General features: G+C 26.9%; 1 protein-coding gene across 1 annotated transcript in view; it reads left to right on the top strand.

Moving 5' to 3' along the window:
- LOC129988367 (target of Myb1 membrane trafficking protein-like) overlaps positions 1–23861 on the top strand; it is a 54595-nt gene that overhangs the window by 18481 nt on the left and 12253 nt on the right. Inside the window, exons 3-12 of the mRNA XM_056096577.1 lie at positions 2742–2826; positions 4985–5069; positions 8109–8255; positions 10461–10595; positions 10851–10913; positions 14667–14861; positions 15130–15208; positions 16311–16432; positions 18242–18323; positions 23306–23429. Of these exons, the coding sequence (XP_055952552.1) occupies positions 2742–2826; positions 4985–5069; positions 8109–8255; positions 10461–10595; positions 10851–10913; positions 14667–14861; positions 15130–15208; positions 16311–16432; positions 18242–18323; positions 23306–23429 (1117 nt within the window). The remainder of the gene's footprint in view (positions 1–2741; positions 2827–4984; positions 5070–8108; positions 8256–10460; positions 10596–10850; positions 10914–14666; positions 14862–15129; positions 15209–16310; positions 16433–18241; positions 18324–23305; positions 23430–23861) is intronic.

Genomic DNA, 23861 nt, shown 5'->3' with positions numbered 1-23861 from the left:
TACTTACTTTAAAATATGAAAATTATTAATTTACTTAAAAGTACTGTAGAAGCCTATTTCAATGCAGATTCTATAATACCCTTTACATATGGCATAATATATATGTAAGTTTTGTTTCCTTAGGAGTTGGCAAAAATACATCATGAGCATAAAATAATTTCATTTTAACTAAAATATTGCAAAAACACGCGAACAAATGATAGATGTCCTTGCATGTTAAGGGTTTTGGCTATTAGATGTGTATTCTCATATGGTGATAGATAAGCAAGGCTGAAATTTCAGAGAGGCAAATTTAAACAAAAATAAAATAAGTGAAAATTGGATACGAATTGAGTGTTATAATATAATTAATTTATAAACACTCATAACATGTCTATAATTAACTTTTTTGAAACGTAATTTTTTAAACTCTTACTTTGAATAGGAATTGTGCATTTAATCGTATTCCTTTTCTTTCTACATAATGTGTTATTCATTAAAATTTCAAAACTGAAAGAGAAAAAATGTCTTTTATATCCATATTTATGATGTTTATATTGTTTGAACATAATTATAAAAAATGACATTGTATTATACAGTCTTATAATCAAAACCATTTAATAATAAACACAGAGTTTTTAAAATTTTTGCTCTAATAAGAAAAGGCCGAAACACCTGTTCATTAAAGCTATATGGTCTGCCTGAATCTACTTGGATATCAGTGAAAATTTCCCTGCCCTTTTGTTAATGTGATGGATTGAACATCCCCTGATATTCATTAGAGATAAGTCGGATTAGGAGAACTGGAAGGTTTTCTAAGAGCACTCAGAGGATGCCTATGCATACATTTGCTTTAATGATGGCAGGATCTTCTTTGTATATCAGCTCCATAATGAACCTGGTCTTGTCATTGTGGATTTTAAGGATGGTTGAGAGAGTTTTCTTATCTTTGAAAGAGAAACTCTAGTGTTTAATTATTTTGAGATAAAATGTTCTTAAGGATGAGAAAGTTAAATCTGGTTTTTATTTCAAAGTCAAACATATTCTGCACATATATCATTTAGAACTTATTGGTTCAGAATGTGTATTCTGTAATTTTTAATCATCTTATTATGATTAAGGAATTACAAATATATATAATTGATTATCTGAAATTTGTCCATTAAAATTTTAGCATGGCAGTTGCTTGCAAGTTTAAAAAATCATTTATACATAGTTATCTACTTTAGACATATAGCAAAGTATTTGGATTTTTTTATTAAACAAAGAGAAAAACAAAGATGCATATTATTGTATGATTGATTACTTCTTCAAATTACACATTTGTTATCAATATTCTTATTTCAGAGGAAGTTTTAGCAAAAGTTATTACTTTCACAGTGACTTCTAAGTGGATGTTGGTGGTCCTGAAACTTATTTCATTTCATTATTGAAGTCAATAGCTGCCATAAAAACTTTAATTGAAATTTTTTTCTGTGATTAGATAAATACACAGCACTAACAGATATTTATGAACATAAGCTGAATATAAATTCTAATATTTGTGGTGAGAATGAATAATAATATATTAAGAATGATGAGCTGACTGAATAATGGTATTGATTTGTTACTAGTAATGTATCTTTTTTCTAGGAAAGACACCAATTAGTTTATTTGAACATAACTGTTTAGTGACTGTTTTTGAAGTATTAGGAGCTTTATGCAAGAATTAAAAAAAAAAAAAAAAATCTTGGTTTTATAGTAAATTAAAAAAAAAAAAAATTGTTTTGTTTAAATATATATCATGATTATTGAGGTCCTACAATAAGATGGAATGTCTTTGTAGTTATATATCACAATTCAAATTTATAGATAAACTGCCATATTATTGAAAACGACAAAAAAATTAAAAATATTATGTATACACCTTTTTTTTCTTTTTTTTAATATAGAAAACATGTAATACTAACTACCTTTTGTGATCAGTTTATACACCAGGATTGATGGTTGCTAAAATTTTCAATTAAATATTTTATGTAGCTTTCTTTTAATGGTTTCATTAGCAAGGCATTTTTATAGACATGAACATGTATTATTTTCGGAGTCTCGCACCTTTCTGTTCATTGTGTTATGCATCTCTAATTTTCTTTCTTCTCACCTAAAATTTAAGTTTTAATTTGTAATGAAAGGGATCAGACTAATAAAATTTATTATTATTATTATTTGCTGACACTATTTAAATCAACATTCTTTAAAAATTTTTCATCATTTTTTTACTTCTGATATTAAATTTTATTTGCAAGTATTTTCAAAAAGTTTATTAAAAACTTAAACTTTAAATAGTAACCTATTTACCATAAAAATAATAATATTGCATAATTTTGCCGTGGTATTGAATAAATTAGAGTTTATTACAATGATGCATATTGTAAAATAAGCTTAAAATATTTTAAAAGTTAATTAAAAATAGTATTTTAATTGGTATAATTGAAGAGATTTTTTTTTTTGAATTTTAAAGTGAAAGACTTGTTTTTGTACTGCAGTTTTTAATTGATTCAAATTCTAAATAAAATTGTTTTAAAAAAATCAATCAGCGGTGCATATTCACATCCTTAAAGTATATCTGTGCCAAATTTTGTCGTTCGTTGATCTATCCTGTAGAGCATCAACACATTCATACTCATTCTCAAGTACTATCTGTTTTCTTTTATTCTTTAAAAATGGATTTTGATAATTTCTTTATAAATTTGGTCCAGTAATAATTTTTCTATGATTAATTACAGAACAAGCTACGGATGGAGCTCTCCCTTCAGAAAACTGGGCTTTAAATATGGAGATTTGTGATATGATAAACGATACAGATGAAGGGTAAGTTGATTTATAAGATTCTGATTCTAAGAATTCTATTAGATGCTTTGTTATTAAGATAAAAACAATCACTAAATTATGAGTACACATGATCTGAATTAAAAATATCTTTCCAAGTTGTTTACGAAGATATATCTTTTATATACAAAATTTAAAACTTATTGTTGCCTTTTGTATTAATTATTGGCTTACTTATATATTAATTGTATGCAAGCCATTATTTGCCAAAATGTATCTTTAATTACTTGTACATTAAAAATTTTAAACTTTGCTTTTTCAAGTTCTTTCTCCATTTCTCTATCTTTAGTTATTTGAGTTTATACAATTATCAGTGCTTTATATCTAGTGCCAACAAAAATTTATAATTATATACTGAATTTTGAATGTAAAAATGTTATAAATTTATTAGTATGAGTGGTATAATAAGTTCTGTGCCTAGCCACTGTATTTAAAGTAGTGCTCGGTTATTAATGCAGTATTAAATATTATATTAATAGCAAAGATCATGTATGAACTGGAGTCTTGAGTGAGACTGCAAGGTGATGGTGAATAAATGTATGGAAATTACAATTTCCTTTGGGCATTTCATTAATTATGATATTAATATATCATTGAGAATTTTGAAAATAATGTAAATATTATTGACCTATGTTTCAAGCAAAACAATGGCTCTAAGTAATGCACATTATGTGTCACCTCATTTAGTAAGCTGATGCATTTAATTTCATATTTTAACCCATTTTAAATTTAATGAATATGCTGTTGATTGATTTGGACTGATTTTTTTTTATTCTAGTAATTTTATGAACATTTTATGCTTTTATTATTTTTTTTACTATGATTATGATGCATCCATATTTTTGAGTTGAACAGATATTCAGATTTTGTAAGTACTATAATAATTAAATACAATGAAACAAACCAAAATCTGACGAATAATATTTGACAAAAGACCAATATTATCATTCTATTTTATTCTTCATACGATTTGTATTTTTTACAAATTTATTTATTTGGAAATTAGACTAAGAACATATTTTTAACGTATTTGCATGCAGTCTGACAAGCCAGTGCCCCTAGGCAGTCTTCTTAATCAGTAATCCACCACTTTAAATATTTGATGAAGAATTTAATCACAGAAAGCAGATGATAATAATAAAGGAGTTTAGTGTAGTATAAAGTTTAAAAACCAAAACAACCAAGAGATATTTTGCCAATTACAGTATTAGGAAATGGCACAGAAACGATCTGTTGAAGAGATTATCTGAAAAATGTAAAGTCACAAGTTCGTTTGAAAAAAGAGTAGACAATTAAAAAAAAATGACTCTTAAAATATTTAATGATCATAAAGCACTAAAAGAGCCAGAAATTAGCTGAAAATCAAATAAAATTCCCATATATTTTGAAAAAGGCTTAGTTCTATAAATTTTCAGCTTTTAAAGATGTCTATATGACAACATTGATTTAAATAAAAATTCACTTCTTATATTTACCTTTACTTATTTCTTTCTTAATTTGCTGTCAATGAATTTTTTTTCCATGCCTTTTAATTGTATTATTTTGAATGCTTGTATTTTGTAATGCTTTAAAATTAATTAATTTCTTATTGGTGTTTCCTTTGACAAAACAGAATTTAAAATTAATTTCTTAGAATGTATGATAAAAATAAATTTTAAACTACTTCTACTTCGGGAAATCATTTTGATTTTCAATGCTTATACCATTCAGCTTTGAGGAGTGGCACCCCCCCCCCCCACAGATGTTTAGAAAGATAATATTAGTTAATTTCTTTAAATCTGAAGCACTGAAAATAAATGCTTATTTGAGAATATGGAGATTAAATGATTGCCTTACATTTTTTTCAGTTACTACAATGCAGCAACTATTTTGTTTACACATTTGAATTGATGGTCTTTTTATTTAATGTGGTGTTTTATATATACAACTTTTATTGTTAACATAAAGGCATATTTTTCAATTGTATCATTTTTATCTGAAAAGTAGCAAAGTTATGAATTAGTCTAAGCTTTCTGTTTTCTAAGCTTCTAAGTTAGTCTAAGCTTTCAGTTTGTGCTAATTTAACAATCTCATATTTTCAAATGTATGCATTTTTTTTATTTCCTGTATTATTTAATCTCTTATTAAATACTGTTCATAGACCAAAAGATGCTGTGAAAGCCATTAGGAAAAGATTGCAACAAAACACTGGAAAAAATTACACTGTAGTTTTGTATACACTGACAGTAAGTAATTATTATTTTTAGATTTTCTAAAATTACAGATGATAAAAATTTTTTGATATAAAAAAAATCTTCTGTTCTAGATTTCTTATTTAGCAAATTCTGTATTTTTTAAAATGATAGTCATTTATATGAATAGATAGATATTCTGCTTCTCTTCATTTTGCAATACCTCACTTTATTTTCTTTATGACAAACTACTTTGTTGAAATTGTTCATTTCACTTGTAGAAAAATGAAAGAAGTGGTTGAGTCTGTGCAAACAATTACATCAATTATATACATGGTGTCCATAATCAAACAATTCTGTTTTAAAGTAGTAAACAAATAAAATTATTGTTAGGGAATTATGAAATTTTTTTTTTGTATGGATAGGAATGATGAAAAGATGGGAATTTTTTTGAGTGTATAAAAAAATTAGGTTAGAATTTCTCTGTTGGAAAATTGAAAAAAATATACATTTTATTAATGTATTTCATTTTAGCATATTTATTACATTTATGATAATTTACAGATTTGTATTCATGATAGACAAATTTATTACAAATAAATACTATACATTTATGATAGTTTGCAAATTTTATTACATTAAAACATGTTCATAATGGCCATCAGTTTCAGCTACTACTGGAATCATAAAAAAGCATGTTTCATACTTGATCTCGGTGTGTTCTGAGAAATGTCATGTCATGGGGACATGCTATAAAATGATCATGTTCCTATGACATCAGGTAAAATTTTTGGATTTTCACAACTTACCAGATGTTTCAATTGCCCTTAAAAATAAAACTTGCATATATTGTGGATTGGAGAAGCAATAAATCACAAAAATGGCAGTGATGACATTTTTCTTTGATATGACTTTTGAGGACATCTTATGCACAAGAGCTAATCTGTGGTGGACTTCCATCCAGCATAAAAATGGTTGTTAAAAGCATTGACATGCTTGCGGATCCTGAATAATTTTATTTCGTAGTGATAATGCATATGACTGCCTATGTTTGAGCACTTAATTCCTCGCAGAAATACAGCTGACAAGAAATGATTTGGTAATCCTGTACCATACTGTTACTTTTGTTGACTGAGCAGAACTTGTAAGATTGTGTATAGATTTTTTAATTCCTAATTCAGCAATTGTGAGTATTCACCAAACCATCCAAATGAAGGTGATTTTCATGTCCCTGAAGATATTTTTAAGACCATTCTGAATCAACTGCAAAGAGAGCAAGGAACTGTAATGAGAAGTGGGGTTGAATATCATAATCATGTGGAAGAAACCTCTCCACAAGTTGAGCCCTGTGCATACAATATCAGAGGGTACTGCACATGATTTTTTGGATAGTAGAAAGCAACATATGCAATTCTTTACAATACAATAAGTAACAAATACAATATACATACTGGTACTAGTCTGTTTGTTGGTAGTTTTTTAAATTAATTTAAATATTAAATGAACCTTTTTCTCCAAATTTGACTATTATTAATTGATTTTTAATAGTCAATGGAACTTTTTGCATCTCCTTCAAAGTTTGAAATTCTTGTAGAGTAACTTTTTATGAAATTATCATTTCGGTAAAACAGTTTAACTCTCAAAGCTTGATCTGGCAAACATTATGACATTCTGATTAGTAATAGCAAGCATGTTGAAAATCAAAATCTAATTTAACAAATTCCTAAGTTTTATGACAATGATTTGTTTAATCATGGACACTGTATATATTGTCACGTAGATACTTTAGTGTGGAACGCAATGACACTCACAAGAAGTAGAGCTAAACCAATTTATTAACTCAACTCTGAACTCAGAACACAGTGACTGACAAATCTTCTGCTTTTATACTAGCAGAGAAAGTTCCAGAATACTTTTCTGGAGACAGTAAGAAAAGTCCAGAACACTTGTCTGGTAAACTAAAGAAATGTCCAGAATCTTCTGGGACATGAAATAAATGGAAACATAAAATCAAGAAATTAAATATTTGCACAAACTGTGAATCGCATTGTCTCTAGCGGAATTCGAACTCACAATCTCTTGACCATGAGATCAGTGCTATGACCATTCGGCCATTGAGAGTCGACTGCCTCTCTTCAATGCGGCAATATGATAACTATATTCTTATTTCTATGTATGGAGTAAAAGTTTGGTTATCCATATCCAAAATTATGTAGATTAAAAACAGGTTGGTTGTAGAATTTTAGAAATAGTGGTGGAAAAAAAATGAACTCTCACTAGTGAATAAACAAACAAACAAACAATGTTTTGTAGATTTTGTACCAAAGTAAAACTTATTATATTATTTCCCTATGAAAATTGTTGAAATATCTCAGCTATAGTAACATTGTAATTGAATGTATAAAAAGATGACTATCAACAAAATATTTTTCATAGATATGATTTTGCTGTGGCAGAATTAAAGAAAAACAGGGAAGTGTTTAGAGGCAGTTAATTTAAACTAGCTGTTCATTTTTCAATCAACCTAAATTTTTTAAAATATTTTTTTAAAGCTTTGTTTATTTTCAATAATTTCTCCCTATTTTAAAAAATTATTTTTAAATTATGAAAGTGCCCAAATTAACAGATAATATAAAATCTTGAATAATTGAAACAAGCAGGATGTATTATATGCTAAATTATATATAATAGTGAACTCTATCAGTAATTCTTGGTAACGTAATTAATTGTAGTGAAAGAATTTACTTAACATGCATTTGATTCAATAGCTATATTTTTTCTATTTGTATTTGGAATCACTTAGTAGAATAATTTGAATTGCTTTAAAGCTAAAATATAATGAATTTTATTTAATAAAAATAAATAATCATTATGTGCATTATCTATATTTAAAAAAATGTATAGTAAATTTGGTTAATTCATAGGCACTAAGTTTTATTTTTGTTTTATGTTCAATATAATACTTTTCATAGCTAATGTAATAAAAAATGTGTAGAGTTAAATTATTGTTATTGCTTTAAAGAAATTTCAATATTGACCATTAATTTTCTCACCTAGTATCACTTTTTCATTTTAACTTTCTTGTTCTTTTAGGTGTTAGAGACTTGTGTCAAAAATTGCAAAAGAAGATTTCATTTGCTTGTCATGCAGAAAGACTTTATTCTTGAGTTAGTGAAATTAATTGGACCTAAGAATGACCCACCAACCGCTGTGCAAGAGAAAGTTCTAAGTTTAATTCAAGTAAGAATACATATTATTTGGCTCTAATGTGCATGATTTATTGTTTATTGTAGAAAATAAATTTCTCTGTTTTTCACAAGAATGTCTCTAAATTAATTGCTTTTGTAATTATGTTGTTTTCTGGATATTTATTTAAGTTGAAAATTGTGAGGTTCTTAAACAACAAACATTATTTATGTGAACTTGAAATATTGATTCAAAATTTCTGGTCATACTTAAAGTTGAAAAGAGTGTTTTGGATTCTAAGAGCATATCTTTTTATTTTCTTGTATATTAACTATATAAAGAGGTAATATTGTATAAATCTAAAAATTTAAGATTTGGACAAATCTCTATGTTGTATTCTTTCTGAAAAATACATTTTTGAAATTATATCCATTTGTCTTTTTGTCTGAGAATATGCGCACTTTGAGCTAGATGAATCCAATTTTATATGTGGTCTTAATACCAAATTTGTAGATTTTTAATTTGTTAAAATTCATTTGAAGGAAGTTTATCTGTTTGGTTGTTAATATGATAATTTTAAAATATAGAGAGAATGTCTTAAGTGTAGGTATGTATCATATATTTGGTATGAAATCTATCAAGAGATTAACCATTTGCCAGTCTGTTCTTTAGCATTCATATAAATTCAAACAAATAACTACTTATTCAAATAAAGTTTAGTTTGCACTTTTAAAATGTAGGTTCTTATCAAATTTTGAACTAAATCTATTGAAAGGTTGATTGCATTTTTCTCAATATTTCCACTTGCATATAAATGCAATAACTCAAAAATGGAATGACAAAAAAATTGCTCCATTTCAGTTTCATAATGTATTTTTTATTGAATTATTTGAGTCTGCATTTATGATAAACATTATTTTTAGTGGCAAATCAGTTCAACTTTCATTTGATACTGATACTTTAAACTTTGGTACTTTGATCACATTTGATTGAACTTTCTGTGCTGATGGAACTTTGTTACTGATTAAACTTTCATTGCTGTTGACAGAGTGTGCAGCATCATGAAATGTGCATAAAAAGTGCTTAATTTGAAAAACATTTTTAAGGGTGCTTAGTTTTTTTTTGGAAAAAAACAAACTTCCTTATGAAGGATTAAATTTTTTTTTTTTTAAAGTACACAAAAAACCTTTTTTTAATATCCCAAACATTGGAATATAGTAAAATGAATGCATAATCTTAAAGCTTTGTTAGTCATATTCATTAAGATTGTAAACACATATTAAGATATCTTTTATGACCTTTTCCAACTCCTCTTTTCTTCAGTAATGGGCACTACCATATATTGAATTACTAGAATGCTTATCCTGTAGGGGCATTGTTAAATACACATTTTACTAAACTTGGCAAAGATAAATTGCTTTTTTCTGTATGTAAATATAAACCTTTTGCTATAATTTAGAATAATATTAAATTGTTGCTTCCGTTCATTGCCTTCTCCAGTTCTTAAAACCATATTCCATTATAACTAGCACATGAAAGTTATTTGCACATTTTTTTGCATACTGAATATACATACAGGGAAAACGCAAAGAATTTTTTTTTCTAGATTTGTGTGGCAACCTTGTATAGAAATTGAACTACAGATAAATTAAATAATGCACTTAGCATTTATTAAACCAAAATAATTTTAATACAACAATCCATCAACAATGGCAATGTAATACACATAAAACATTTAATATACTTTATAAACATTAAAAAACACAAAAAATAGCATAAAACTGCTCCACATGTTTTCTTTCACATTTAACAATATGCTTTAATTGCAGAATCGTATTTTACACTACTGACCATACTATGCCTGCTGGAATATCAAGAAAAAGGAATGGAATGTTATCCTTTCGTGGTACATAACGTCCATCGAGAAACCCCACAAATAAAAGTTGCTGGGATGATATCTGCCAAAGAGGAGGCAGTGCTATTTTGCATTTTGGTTTGCCTATTGGTCAATTACATCCCTATATAAATTATTGATGAAAGATGTACTTTCAATATAACATTGCATTCCTTTGGCATTGCATCAGGACATGTAGAATTGATTTGCATCACTGTTAGATGTATCATTTGTAAAATTGTATCTTTTAAGCCTTTTAAATATAATGCAAAATGTAATATTAATATTTTTTAAATATAAAAGAAGTGTATTATTTTTTGAAATAAATATTGCTTTTTAAGTAATTTTTTTAAAATTTATTTCAGAGCTGGGCTGATGCATTTCAAGGAAATCCTGAGATGCAAGGAGTTGTTCAAGTTTATCATGATTTAAAACAAAAAGGCATTGAATTTCCTATGACAGATTTAGATGCAATGGCACCCATTCATACCCCACAAAGAGTAAGAATTTATTTGCATCATTATAAAATTGCACATTTGAATTAAAAAAAAATATTTTATAAAGATTGCTATACTTTCCGTATGCATGCGGGCTAATTTGTTCTTCATTTGTAAATTTGAATATAACAAATCTTTTTCACAAAATTGCCAAATTATGGGTTCATTTTTTTTAAAGTTTACAAAATAAGAATTATATGAAACATATGATAAAAAATGTTAATGCTTACTAAATAACTACTCTTTTAATTATTTTAGAGTGTTTTGCCTAGTTCATCTCCACCAAAAGTTGTATCAGATCAGACTGGGCATGGAGCTCAAGTAAGTAATCCAGTATCTGAATTTTTCTAAAACAATGACATTTGAACATAAAAAGAGAGACTTTTTGTGCTTCATTATTGGAGAGATTCATTGGTTTAATTCCCTATGTTCCAACCAGTTGAAATGTTAAATGCCTATAACATGTAAAATATTTCAATGAAATTTCTATTTTGCCAGCAGATGAAGACTCTTTATTGTAATTTATTGAAGTTTGTTTTAAAACTTCATTATGCTTCATTTTGTTTGTAGTGGAGCTAGCAACTATTCCTATGGTTTTGCTTACATGTATTTGTTCTTTCTCTCACTCTCTGTAATACACACGCATGCACAGAAATGCCAAATATATTGACTTTTATGGCATACTGTTTTCATATTTTTATATTCAACTTTTAAAGATGTTTTAAGATCTTTCTGCTATTCTAATATTTTGTTATAAACAATATTCTTAGTCTGTCTGCTTGGCATATATAAATATGAAACTTGCTCAAAGTTCTCACTCTAAGCAAAGTATATTTGGTCATGGAAAAAACATAAAATTTCTAGTTTGACACTGGCATTTTTAAGAGATTAAATTGTAAGTGAAGGCAACCTAAAAGGTTTGTTGGTTTTTAGACGCTTAATACTTTTTGAATTTAATTATTCATCCAACACTTATTGTTGCCTTGATCTGCTAAAATCAGAATTTCTGTAATTGTTAAATTCAGATAATGTTCAAATTAATTTACATGGTATAAAATGCAAAGCATACTTAACAGAATGTTAATGCATTGGAAAATATCTATAAAGTTTGGAAATATTTTTAGTTGCATTACAAAAAAGGTTTTTGATTTTGTGTAGCTTCTAAACACATCCTTCATCTTCTTCACCACTTCTTATTTTAGAAGGTCTGATGTTAAATTTTCTTTAATGCTTAAACAAATCGTTAGAATTCAATATTTTGATTTTGAACTCTGGTAATATGATAAGATTGATTTGCAGGAAAAGGAAAACCCTGAATTTAAGACTTAAACCAAAATTGTGTGTTTAGAAAATGCAAAGTTAGAAGAAAGTGTTCCATTGACACACTTTGAAACCTTTGATATTAAGTTTATAATATTTCATTAAAATTTATTAAATGAGTCAAATGAAATAAAATCTTACTCAATATAATCAAGCTAAAAAAGGTGCTATTTTTTAAATATATGATATAATAATTGTGAGCATTAAAAATTGGACTTTTACCTGATATTAAAAATTTGAATTAAGATATGAAACAAAAGTAAACCAAATAAAAAGGGAGAGATTTTAAAGAAATTATAAGAAATTTTTGTACAGTATTTAAAGATAAATTACTGTGCTAGTTTCTTAAAATATATTTATATTATGAAAAGAAATGTAAAAATGAAAATATTTTAAGAAAACAACTTTAGCATGGGAAAAATATCAGAGTATTAAATGCATCAGGTATAATATTATAATAAAATAACCAAAAAAATCATGCAAAATGAATTTAAATTAATTTTGAAAAATTGATTAAAATTAGAAAAATAGTTCTATGAAAATAAAATTCATATCACTGAAAATCTGAATTTTTAAAATTTAAGTTATGTAAAAATTGATGTTTGGTTTTTATAAAATGAGATGTTTTATAGATATACCAGAAAAAGAATTTTTAAAAAAAAGTTGTTTTACTCTCAATTCAGCCCTTTAGATAGGCATAACAACTTATTAAATGCACAGTTAATCCTATTAAATGCTGAGGATTCTATGCATCAGATTCCATTTAAATACATCTGTGAACATGGAATTGCATAGTATTCACATAAATAAACTGACATTCAATTGTATGTTCATACTTGATTTTCCTGTTTTGATAGGCTGTTATCCTGTTAACAGCATCTCAGATATGGTTGTCCTGGTTTAACAGACAAAAATTGTAAAAATCTCACACTCGTTGGCTTATCACAAATTAACCAACAAAAGTAGTAGTTGTAAATTTATGCTCATTGTCAGAGTGCTTAAGAAATTATATATATTGTTTATATAATAACATTAAAATTTTTTTTCCTTACAGTGGGGTTTTCTCTATCCATAATATTTATGAATATTATAATATTCATAATATCCATAATATTATGAATACTCTAATAAAAAATATTTACTAAAATTGGTGTGAGATAAATAGCAGACCACTAACAGAAAAAAAAATCAGGCAGGATACAGTCTTGGAACCAGAGAAAAACCAAGCTAAGCTTCATAAAATAATGAACTCTGTGAATATAAACACCCAGAGATAAAGTAATGATATAAGGAAATATACAATAAAAAGAACAAATTTATGCAAAAGAAAATTAATTTATCTCAAGAATGATACAATTTGATTATGGAATTGCTTAAATTTGTTTTTTTGTGAAAATGCAATGCCAAATACAAAATAAAAATAATGCTGAAAGAAAATATCAGCAGATCTTAGTTCATTAGCCTTTATTAGAGACTAGTGTAAAAAAAAAAAAGTGAAGTTTTGATAACAGGAATGCATAAATTGAAACTAATCATTAAAATCGGATTGAAACAAAGACAATCTAATAAAATTGCCAAATTGAAAAAAAAAAAAAAACAAAAAAAAAAAACACTGAATAGATGAAAATAATTATTTAAACATTCATAAACACCTCAGGTTTTGTTCACTTTCATTATTCATATACATTTAAAAAAAGATTTTAAAAGGAAAGTGAGCTACACACCAAAAATTCTCCTCCACCATAATTTCTGGATAATTCTTATATATATGACTTTTAAATTTGCATTTGTATCTTGCATATATCTGTAGGTGCTAGAAATTGCACATGAATGGAAAGCATTGAAATGTCTACTCATTTGGTAAAGTTTATAGGCATAATTTGGATAGGAACTGTAGAGCCAACAAAAGTTATTTATTTTTTATGAAACTTTCTCTTCCTAATAGTTGTTCCTCGTTTTCGTTTTCAACAAATGTTAATACAAATTGCTCTACGATATTACTATGACAATCCAATAGTTAACTGCTGTCAGAATATCCAACTACATTATAAAAATATCATATATTATCTTTACGTTAATAGTATTTTATCAAATACTTGAGAGGCTAAGTGGAGTCATTGTCTATCATTAAGATGTCTTCACAATTATGCTGAACTTTCAGTTATTTTAACAAAGAAAATTATAAATAGAGTAATGCTCAAAACTCGACTCCCTCCCTATCACCAACAAAAAGCAACAAATTTAGCAATTACTTTAAATATTGTTAAGAAACCTTAAATTTAACATAATGTAGTAAAATAAAATTTAAAATGTTTTTTTTCATGTTATTAATCAAGTTGTTTGAAATTATATGTTTGTTCTGTTCTAATACAGTTGATATTATTTTGGATTTTTATTCCTCATTAGCTTTCAGGATTTTTAGATGGCTATTTATCTTCTGTGTTATTACCAGTTAAAATTGCTTATTTTTATGGCATTTTTACTTAATTTGACTTGAGTCACTCTAGTAAAGATAAAATTTTGGTATTATATATTTTCAATGAAAATATGCTATTTTAATATTTAAGCACCTCTTAATGAAATTGGGAAACAATTGATTTCCATATTATATAATATTTAAAAAATAAATTAACAAAAAAAATCCTTTTAAAATAAGAAAATTGTTTTTTAAAAATGTGTATTGTTTTTTTTAGGAAATTTATTGACACATTTTTATTTGTGAAATGTGATATTAAACATTTATATTTGTTCTAGTCTTTGCATTCCAATCCCAATCAAATGCCTGATGTTTTACCACCCCAAGCAGTTCCTATTAATTTGAGCCCTGAACAATTAGCAAAACTACGCAGCGAATTAGATATTGTGCAAGGAAATATGAAAGTATTTGGAGAGATGTTAGCAGAATTAACACCTGGCAAAGAACACCCTGAAGATTTAGAATTACTGCAGGTAATTTTTTTCATTCAATAAAATGTTTCTTTAATTTCTTCTTAGTGCATAGGAAGGAAAAAAACACTCTTAAAAAATTAAGAAATATGATGTGCTACCATCTTTAAAATTCTTTTTTTTTTATTCAATTAAATTTAGACTAATGTTTAATGGATTTCAAACACAACATTTGTATCTTTTTTTCTTTTCTTTTCTCTTTTACCATTTACCAGCATTAGTTGCATTTTTTATATTTGCAACAATTTTTTTTTTTTTTTTTTTTTTTTAGGAATTGCAAAAGACTTGTTATGCTATGCAAAATAGAATTGTTGATCTTATTGATAGAATAGGCGTTGAAGAAGTTACAAGTATGTGTTGATTTTTCATACAATTTTATGAATATAATCTATCAATAAATGTATTCAGTTTATCTGAAAAGATATTTTTAGCTCTGTCATAAATTTGATAGGTACATTGAAGCCATTTTTATACTTCTCGTAATAAATTAGTTCAATTAAATTATGATTTTAAAACAGAATATTTTTTCTGCTTAGATGTTTAATTCATTATATTATATATTCATAAATATATTAAATCCATAATTATGTTATTTATGACTTAAATTATTAATATCAAACAACTAGTTGTGTAAACTGGGGTGAAGCAGGCAGGGGATTTACTCTTGATGCCACTGCCAGAAGGTGCAAAATAAAGAAATAAGTTCTTTATTTTTGAGACGATTAAATTTCTATTAGTTTTTTTCCAAAAGATTTTTAAAAATTAAAATGATTTTAGCAAAATAAGAGAAAAGTTTTCAAAGACAATAGGCTTTCTTAGTTGTGAATAAGGTTTATAAGAAACTTACTACTTCTATTCATTACTATACTATTTCATTTGACTGTATAATTTATGAATTTAATGTACTGATTTAATGCTGAATTTTTAAAAAAATTCAAAACAAACTTTCAGCATGTTCTTGTTATGAACTCTTTAATAAACTATTCACCTTTTGTAAGAAAAGCTTTTGTGACTGAATTAGCTACAGTTGAGTCTCATATTCACATTTTATCAATTTTTAGAATTTTGTCTGTAGTTCAAATTAAAATTATATTTACATTTCATTAATATTTTATGTGCTGCAATATATATTTATTGTATATGTTACTGTGGTATTTCTTAGTCCTGGCATAGTATTTTGTTCTCCGTGTTCGGTGGTTCAAAAATATTCAATCCTCAGTGTAAGTAAAGTACACTCTCCCTTGCAAATGTTAATTAATCAATTTCACTTCAATTCTGCACTTTCTATGTGACTCTATATGCATCAATTTAATATTTTTATTATATTAATATTTATATTTTATTATATTAATATTTTTTTTGATTTTTAATTTTAATACTATCTTGAAACTTCTAATACTATATTTGGTGTTATATTTTATATTTTAAAATAATTTTTGTTGTTCAATTTAGATGATTTACTGCGGATCAATGATGAACTAAATAACTTATTTTTGAGATATGATCGATATGAAAAAAAACGAACTGCATTGACAACATCCATAGAAAATAAAGCTCAAACACCACTCTCTGAGGTATTGTTATTTAAACATTGGGCTTCTAAATTAGTTTTAAAAACCTTAAAGATATTAAAAAAAGTATTTATGTGTAGAACTTTCCTATTAGCCATGCATAGTTCCAACCATGGAACCAATTTATCGAAACCTGATGCCAATTATTTGTCTGTTACTTATTCTATATTATTCTTTTTTAATGAATATTTTAGTTTCGGAATTAAACTAAAGCACCTTGTGCCAACATTTGCTAATATTTCAACATGGTTCAACATTGTTGCATATTTTGGTGATAAATAATGCCATAGTATTAGAAAATTACTGGTAATATCAAGAAGCTATTTGTGTTAGTGTTTTTAAGTGATATGATTTAAAACATGTTCCTTTGGTAAAATACTTTGTCATAGATAAAAATTTCATATGATTATATTTTTTTTGTGTTCTATTGCCATTTTACTTACTATTAAATACAAATATGATTAATATATTATAAAAAAATCATTGTATCATTTAAAATGTACCTAAAACTTCATCAACCAAATTTAGCAGATGTTTTCTTTTAAATGCAATTTTTGTACTACTGAATTAACATTCTAAACAATAAAATATATTACTTTATTTGTTAAATTTCTGTTGTATAGCCAGATTTTTCTTTTAAATATAAAGTTATTTGCCCTTCTTACTTTTTAAAAATCCAGTGAAGTCCACTTTATAAATATAATTATATTTTTGTGAATGTTAAAGAATTACGGTAGAAGCTAGATCCATTTTTTAAAGGAAAATCAAATATATGTTGTGCTGCAATACTTTTTATCTCCATAACCATAAATTGATGTACTTAAAAAAAAAAAAAAAAACCTTTTTCAAAATTAGCATAATAGATAAACAGATGAACTTAATAATTAAAATACTTATTTTTCAAAAAAACAAACAAAAAAAAAATCTGTGTAATTGGAAATCTAAAATTTATGTGTTTTTTTGTATGATAAATAACCTCTAAAGATTAATTCTGTTGTGCAGAAGAAGAAAAATAATAAGCTTAACTTTTGCATAGTGTTAGTAAATATTGTTATATAAGGTTTCATACAATTGTACTGAATGTATCCATTCTATGCATACTTAAATATGAAGTAATCTTGTTATGAGAAAAAGAATAAAACTATCTGTTTTATCATAGGAGCTCCTGTTAGGTTCATTGTTAGAAGATAATTTATAAGCATCTTTAAACTTTTAACTTTTCTGTAATCAGTGAATTCCCCCCCCCCCATTTTATTACACTAAAATTAAAATTTTTTGAAGGCTTAAATGTTTCCAGTTCCCTTAAGGGTATTTAAAATTTTTAATTATGCAAATTGAAGAGTAAACTATTATTTATTTTCTCTTGGAATTAATATAACAGTTACAATTTCCATAAATACAATATTTTTTATATGGACACAAAATATATAAAATATACAAACAACAAAAGTATAGCAGTCGTCATGAGTTTATGTCAAATTTAATTATAATTTTCCAGCCTGCCTTTGAGAACTTTAAGTAAAAAAAATTTTTCAAGAACTTTGACAATTTTACTGGAAATTTCTTGACAAAATTGATTAACTATCTGCATTACTTTTCTTAGATTATGGTTAATTAATTTTATGGTTTATTAAATTTCAGATTAACAGTCAGATAAATAATTGAAACTGGTTTTTCAAATAATTACTGTATATTTTGTGATAATAAATATTTTCATTTATACCATGTTTCCTCTTATGAGAGTTAATTATATAAGAAGAGATTTTTCAGTGTGCATAATTATGCATTCATCTATTTTTGTTTTCCCTTTAGAATCCTTTAGACAAACCATTAATAGATTTTGGAGAATCAGGAGAAGAAGGTGACCAAGCTGCAGCAAAATTGGCTAACCTAAGTAAATTTCATTTTAATTTGTCTCTTACTGCATAATTTTTTACTATTACCCATTGCAATGTTTCTCATGATACCATTTTTTGAAAAAAAAAAAAAAAAAAAAATGCGTAGTTTCAGTAATTACAGTAAATCTGACATATCTGGGCACTATGACCTCAAGTTGTAATGGCATAAAAATTGAAATAAAAGGTAGGTTATCCATGGCTAATAGATGTTTCTATGGCCTTAGAAGCCAAATTAAATAAAAAAAATTAATCAGCATCAAAGCAAAAATAAGTGTATGTATAAGACTTTGATAAGACATTACCTCCAATGAAAGTGAATGCTGGACTCTTAACAAAGCAGAAGAGGACATGCTGTTAATTTTTGAAAGAAAAAAAATTAAAGAAAGGCAAATAAGACAAAGTAACATGTGAAGAATTGCATATGATCATAAAATTTAAAAAAAAAAAAAAAAAAAAAAAAACGTAACATTATGAAAATGGTAAAAGCATCTTATATCAGATATTTGGATCATATATCTAGATATTAGATGTATTCTCATCTAAAATGGAAAGGCAACCTTGACTACTTGTAATACATAATAGCACTTGAGAAGAAGATGAATCCCAAGCCTTCTATCTTTTAAAAGTGTGTGATTCTTTACCTTAGCTATTTTGTGAAGATTACAATATTGAAATTGTACAGCTGGTAGTTAGTGCCTAAAGCTACGACTTACCCTTTATTCTCTTACTATTAAAACTAATGGTAATTTAAATTAAGCAAATCATAACCAGCAATTTTTTTTACAAAAGTTATTGGTTGACAAATAACTATTCAAACTATTCATTACTATCAAATATTCAATGAAATATTAAATATTCAGTTGCCAAATACCCCCGCCTTGTTTTTAAAGGTATCTGACTTTTTAAAGAAAATAAAATATTTTATAGTATCTTATATACATAAAGTTTAATTGAAAAAATATTTTAAATTATATGTTATTATTTCATATAATGTTAAATTGTTGCTTCCTTTCCTTGCTTTTTCCACTCTTTAAATTCATATTGCAGTATATCTAGGACAATGAGTTCTATTTGAGAATTTTCTTGTGTCTTGAATATACCTACAGGGAAAACATAGGGAAAATTTTTTCCTGTTTTGAGTGGCAACCCTGTTAAAATGCAAATTTCCATTCTTCAGAGTATATCTGTGTTGAATTTGATAGCTCTGGTTCTTGCATGCATGTTTGTGTGTATTGATGCTGAGTCCCACACAGCATCAACACGCACACACTCACCTTATCTATACTTATAATAAAGCTCAATGTGTGTGTGTTGGCGCTCTACAGGCAAGGTCATTTGACATACAGCTATCAAATTTGGTACATGTATACCTTAGAGGTCGGGAATGTGCACCTGGGGTCCCTTTTTTTGAAATTTTAATTATTAATTAAAAACTAACTTTCCCGCCAAAAAAATCTTCCATTTTCCCCACCGCCAAATGAGTAATTCTTCAGTATTTTTTTTCTCCCAACAGTAATGAGGCTAGGGTTAACGTTTTTCGGCGGATTATTTCAAACGATTCTGTTTATTTTCTTAATGATTTATGCATTTAAAATTAAACATTGTTAATTAATCTATGTTTCAGATTCATTCTGAAGTACTTTTGAATTAAAATAACACAGAATAAAGGAAATTAAAAATGTATAATCTGCATAGCGTTACCCCAACTGGCGTAGAAAAATTCACGCATTTGCGTTACCGTAATTGGCGAAGAAAATTCACGCATGCGCATTCTGTTCCGATTGTTGCCATGACAACCATTATCAATGGACGATTTAAATTATTTTTGGGTTAGTTGCATGCTTTTGTAAGTAAATTGTATTTATGTTGGTTATATATTTTTTGAATATGCTTATAGTTTTAAGTACATCGTTTTTTAAGTAGTTTTTTTAACCTGTTTTCAATGATTTAAATTATTTTTAAATTAGTTGCATGCTTTTTTAATTAAATTGTATTTATGTTAGTTACATATATTTTATGTATATGCTTATAGTTTTAAGTACATCGTTTTTTAAGTAATTTTTTTAAACCTGTTTTCGACCGATTATTTTAAACGATTCATTTTATTTTCTTAGTATTTGATTCTTTTAAAATTAAACATTGTTAATGAATCGATCTGTTCATGATGAATCTGAGAAAATTTTGTTGACAAATTCTTGAGATATTACATAAATTAAGAAAGGTATTCTTTAGTGCCCATAAAGTTTAAACGCGCAGTGACTCTATTATCAGTAATCATATTATTAAAAAAAATGCTTTGTTCCAGTAAAAAATATTATTATATTAATTGCAGATTAATCATTTACACTTTAATTTAAAGCATAAATTCTACGAGGGGTAACAGAAAATTAGAGAGATACATATCACGTTATTAGTGAAGGCCTTTATAATATTATGAGTGAATTATATGATTATCAAAATTTGAAGTTTTAAAATATTTTGCTGAAGAATCTATTAAAGTTGGAATTGCATAAAATATTTAATTATTAAAATTTTAACGAACATTAAGATTGGCGAACTGGCTGGTCGCAAAGGCGGCTAGTACTAAATAAGTAATAGGATACCTTGAAATTAAAGGAATAGGGCGATGTAAAAGTTGATAAATTAGTTGGTTGCAGTTACAAATAGGAGGAAAAAAATTATAAAATTTTGATCAAGTACTACTTTAACCTCAAAGAAATGAGAACTGAAAAATTCCCACTAATGAAGAGAGGAGACATAACCAATTACTCGAAACCTTAATCAAACATTAAAGTGCTTATTGTATATTGCTAATAAAACAAGTATGATTCTGTAAATTATTACAGTGTATTAAAATCTGCACCTGTGATAGTTTTCCTACAGAATGGCAGGGGTGTTTGTGCTCCGGGGAAACCCCGGAATTCCGGGGATTTTGAACTTCGACACCCGGAAATTCCGGGGATCGTCGTTCAAAAGGAAGTAGGAATAATAATGAATTATTTATTTTGATCTGGGTAATTTTGTTTGCTTTGAAAGCAGAAAACGCAAGGTCAGTGTGTGTGGTGAAAACTTTTCCTTTCTTTCTCCAAAGGCAGTGATAATGCGTGAAAAGGGGGAAAAAAAACTTCTTTTTTGTTCTTTCCTTATTGCGAGTTATGACTCATTCCCCCGGTTCTCGGACATTCTCTTCTGGATTCTTTTCGGCAAGTAGGCGCGGCAGAAAGAAAAGGGAGAGACTTCGTTCGGCCAGATGTGCGATCACGTGACCTGGGTTCAAAGGTCTTAATTTTGCAAAATTAATGGTTATTAATTTTGCAAAAAAAGTAATTCATTGAACTTTTATAATTAGGTCATTCAATACTTCATAATTGTAATTTTTCATTTCTCCCCCCCCCCTTCTCGAAACTCCAAAATGTCGGTAGTAAATCCGTAAAAGTTTCAGGGGATTTTTTGGGGTCCCACAAACACCCCTGGAATGGTATAATATGGGATAATTTTCTTGTGACATAGTTTCTTTTAAATGAAAATACAATGAAATATTTAACTTTTCATGTTTTTATTAAAATTAACAACATAAATATTTAATTTTATAACCAACGTAATGTAAAAGATAATAATAATAATTCTAAGTATAGACCTGTTTTTATGTTCTATTATAACTATGAATTCTCTTGATAGATTACGTTACCAAGCTTGTTTATTAATAAAGACAATGAAAACTTGTTAATTTTTTTATATGATTTCAATATATATATATATATATATATATATATATATTGTTTTACTAATTTAAATTCATATTTTGTTATGGTCTGCTGTGTTGATTTTCAATGCCTAGAATTCTTTTATGGCATCCTAACAAAATAATTTCTTTAAAGCTCTTTTAATGATCCCAGTCTTTTAATTCCATATTTAATTGTGTAATTATTTTTTTTCTCACCTCTAATTAAATCATATGTTCTGAAGATATGTTATTTGTTCTTCATTGGAAAGATAATTCTTCTATAAAAAATCCATTCCTTTATATAGTTTGCCCCATCTCTTAATAAATGTAATAAAAACATTTTTTACAGTACTTTTGGTTATAATAAAATATTTTTGATGAAACTTGTTTATGCTTTGGAATATCTCATGGAGAGGCACTTCAGATATGAAGGTGAGATTCTTCTGATATGGTAGCTGGTTCTGCCTTCCCTAATAGGCAAAGTGATAGTGTGGGGATATTGACAGTATCTGCCTTTGACAGAAGGATTTGTTCCATATTTGGGGATGGACATTAGGATTCAATCATAGTTCCTACCTCATGACCTTTGTGACAGTCTTTCAATTTAATCTATATATCTTAGTGGAGCAGGCAGGTGCTAATGCAATTATTGCTTTTCTACTTAAAGGACCAATGATTTTGTTCATTTTGTTATTTTCGACCTTCGCTGCTACTGAAAAGAAAGGAATATTAATTTATCGCAGACTTATCTTTTTCTGCATTTAGCATTTGAATTTGGATATTAAATTAGTTAATGGGGGTGGGGGGGAGTTAATTACTTTTACGAAGTGTAATAGAGAGTTACCATAACTTATTGGAAATTTCATGCTGCTTTCAGTGAGTGTATTGGGGAAAAATTGAAATTTCACTATGAGAATAGAGGGAGAATAAAGCATGTTGTCTTTTTCTCTTGAAATCACGCTTTTGCATTATGCTAACAATTTTCATTGTTATTATTTTCCAACAATTAGAAGAATCTCCTGGACAAATTTATGGTGAAGCTAACAGGTAGCTTGAATTGTTCTCCTTTTCGATTAAATGAAATCTGCATTGTAAAGTGTAAACTTTGCGATTTTCATTTCTTTTTAATACACAATTTGCGAAGGTAATTTGAAAGGAACTAAACTCGATTTGAAGCTAGGACTAAACTTGGTTCTTTTTTTAAGAAATCAAATGTGAAAATAATGAAGTGTGACTTCTGCTTTTATATTTTAGATTTACAAGATCTTCCTGGTCCAGATCCAAAAAACCAGAATGTCTCTAAGAATTCTTCTGTAGCTGATGAATTTGACATGTTTGCACATTCAAGGAATACAACATTTGGTGCCAGTAGAACTAGGTATTTTTAAGGCTTTGCCATTCTTTAATATTTTAGCATAGCAAGAGGTTGAAATAAATTTATATAAATTAATTCTGTGTATTTTTTTTTGTTTAGTTTTAGAGATATGCCGAATGATTAAACATTACTTTTTTTTTTTACTGTCTGAAATATAAAATTTCTGGCTCCTTCCCCTGAGAGTTTTTAATTTTTGTCTTGTTAGGTTTAAATTTGCAGCACCATCATAAAATAAAATATATTCAAATGATAACTTGTAAAAATGTGACAATCCAGATAATTTCAGGTACAATTTTAAAAAGTGAATATTGACCATATATATTTTTAAAATGTATGATTGCCTTAAGATTGTTTCATATTTTTTTTAGTTAGCTTGTATATTTTAAGAAGCATAAGCATCATCTTTTAACTTGCTTATTAATTGAAAGAAAGAAT

This window comes from Argiope bruennichi, chromosome 10, assembly GCF_947563725.1.
Source record: "Argiope bruennichi chromosome 10, qqArgBrue1.1, whole genome shotgun sequence".
Taxonomy (NCBI): Eukaryota; Metazoa; Arthropoda; class Arachnida; order Araneae; family Araneidae; genus Argiope; species Argiope bruennichi.
The sequence above is the reverse complement of the archived record's forward strand: the minus strand, read 5'-3'. Positions and strand labels throughout refer to the sequence as shown.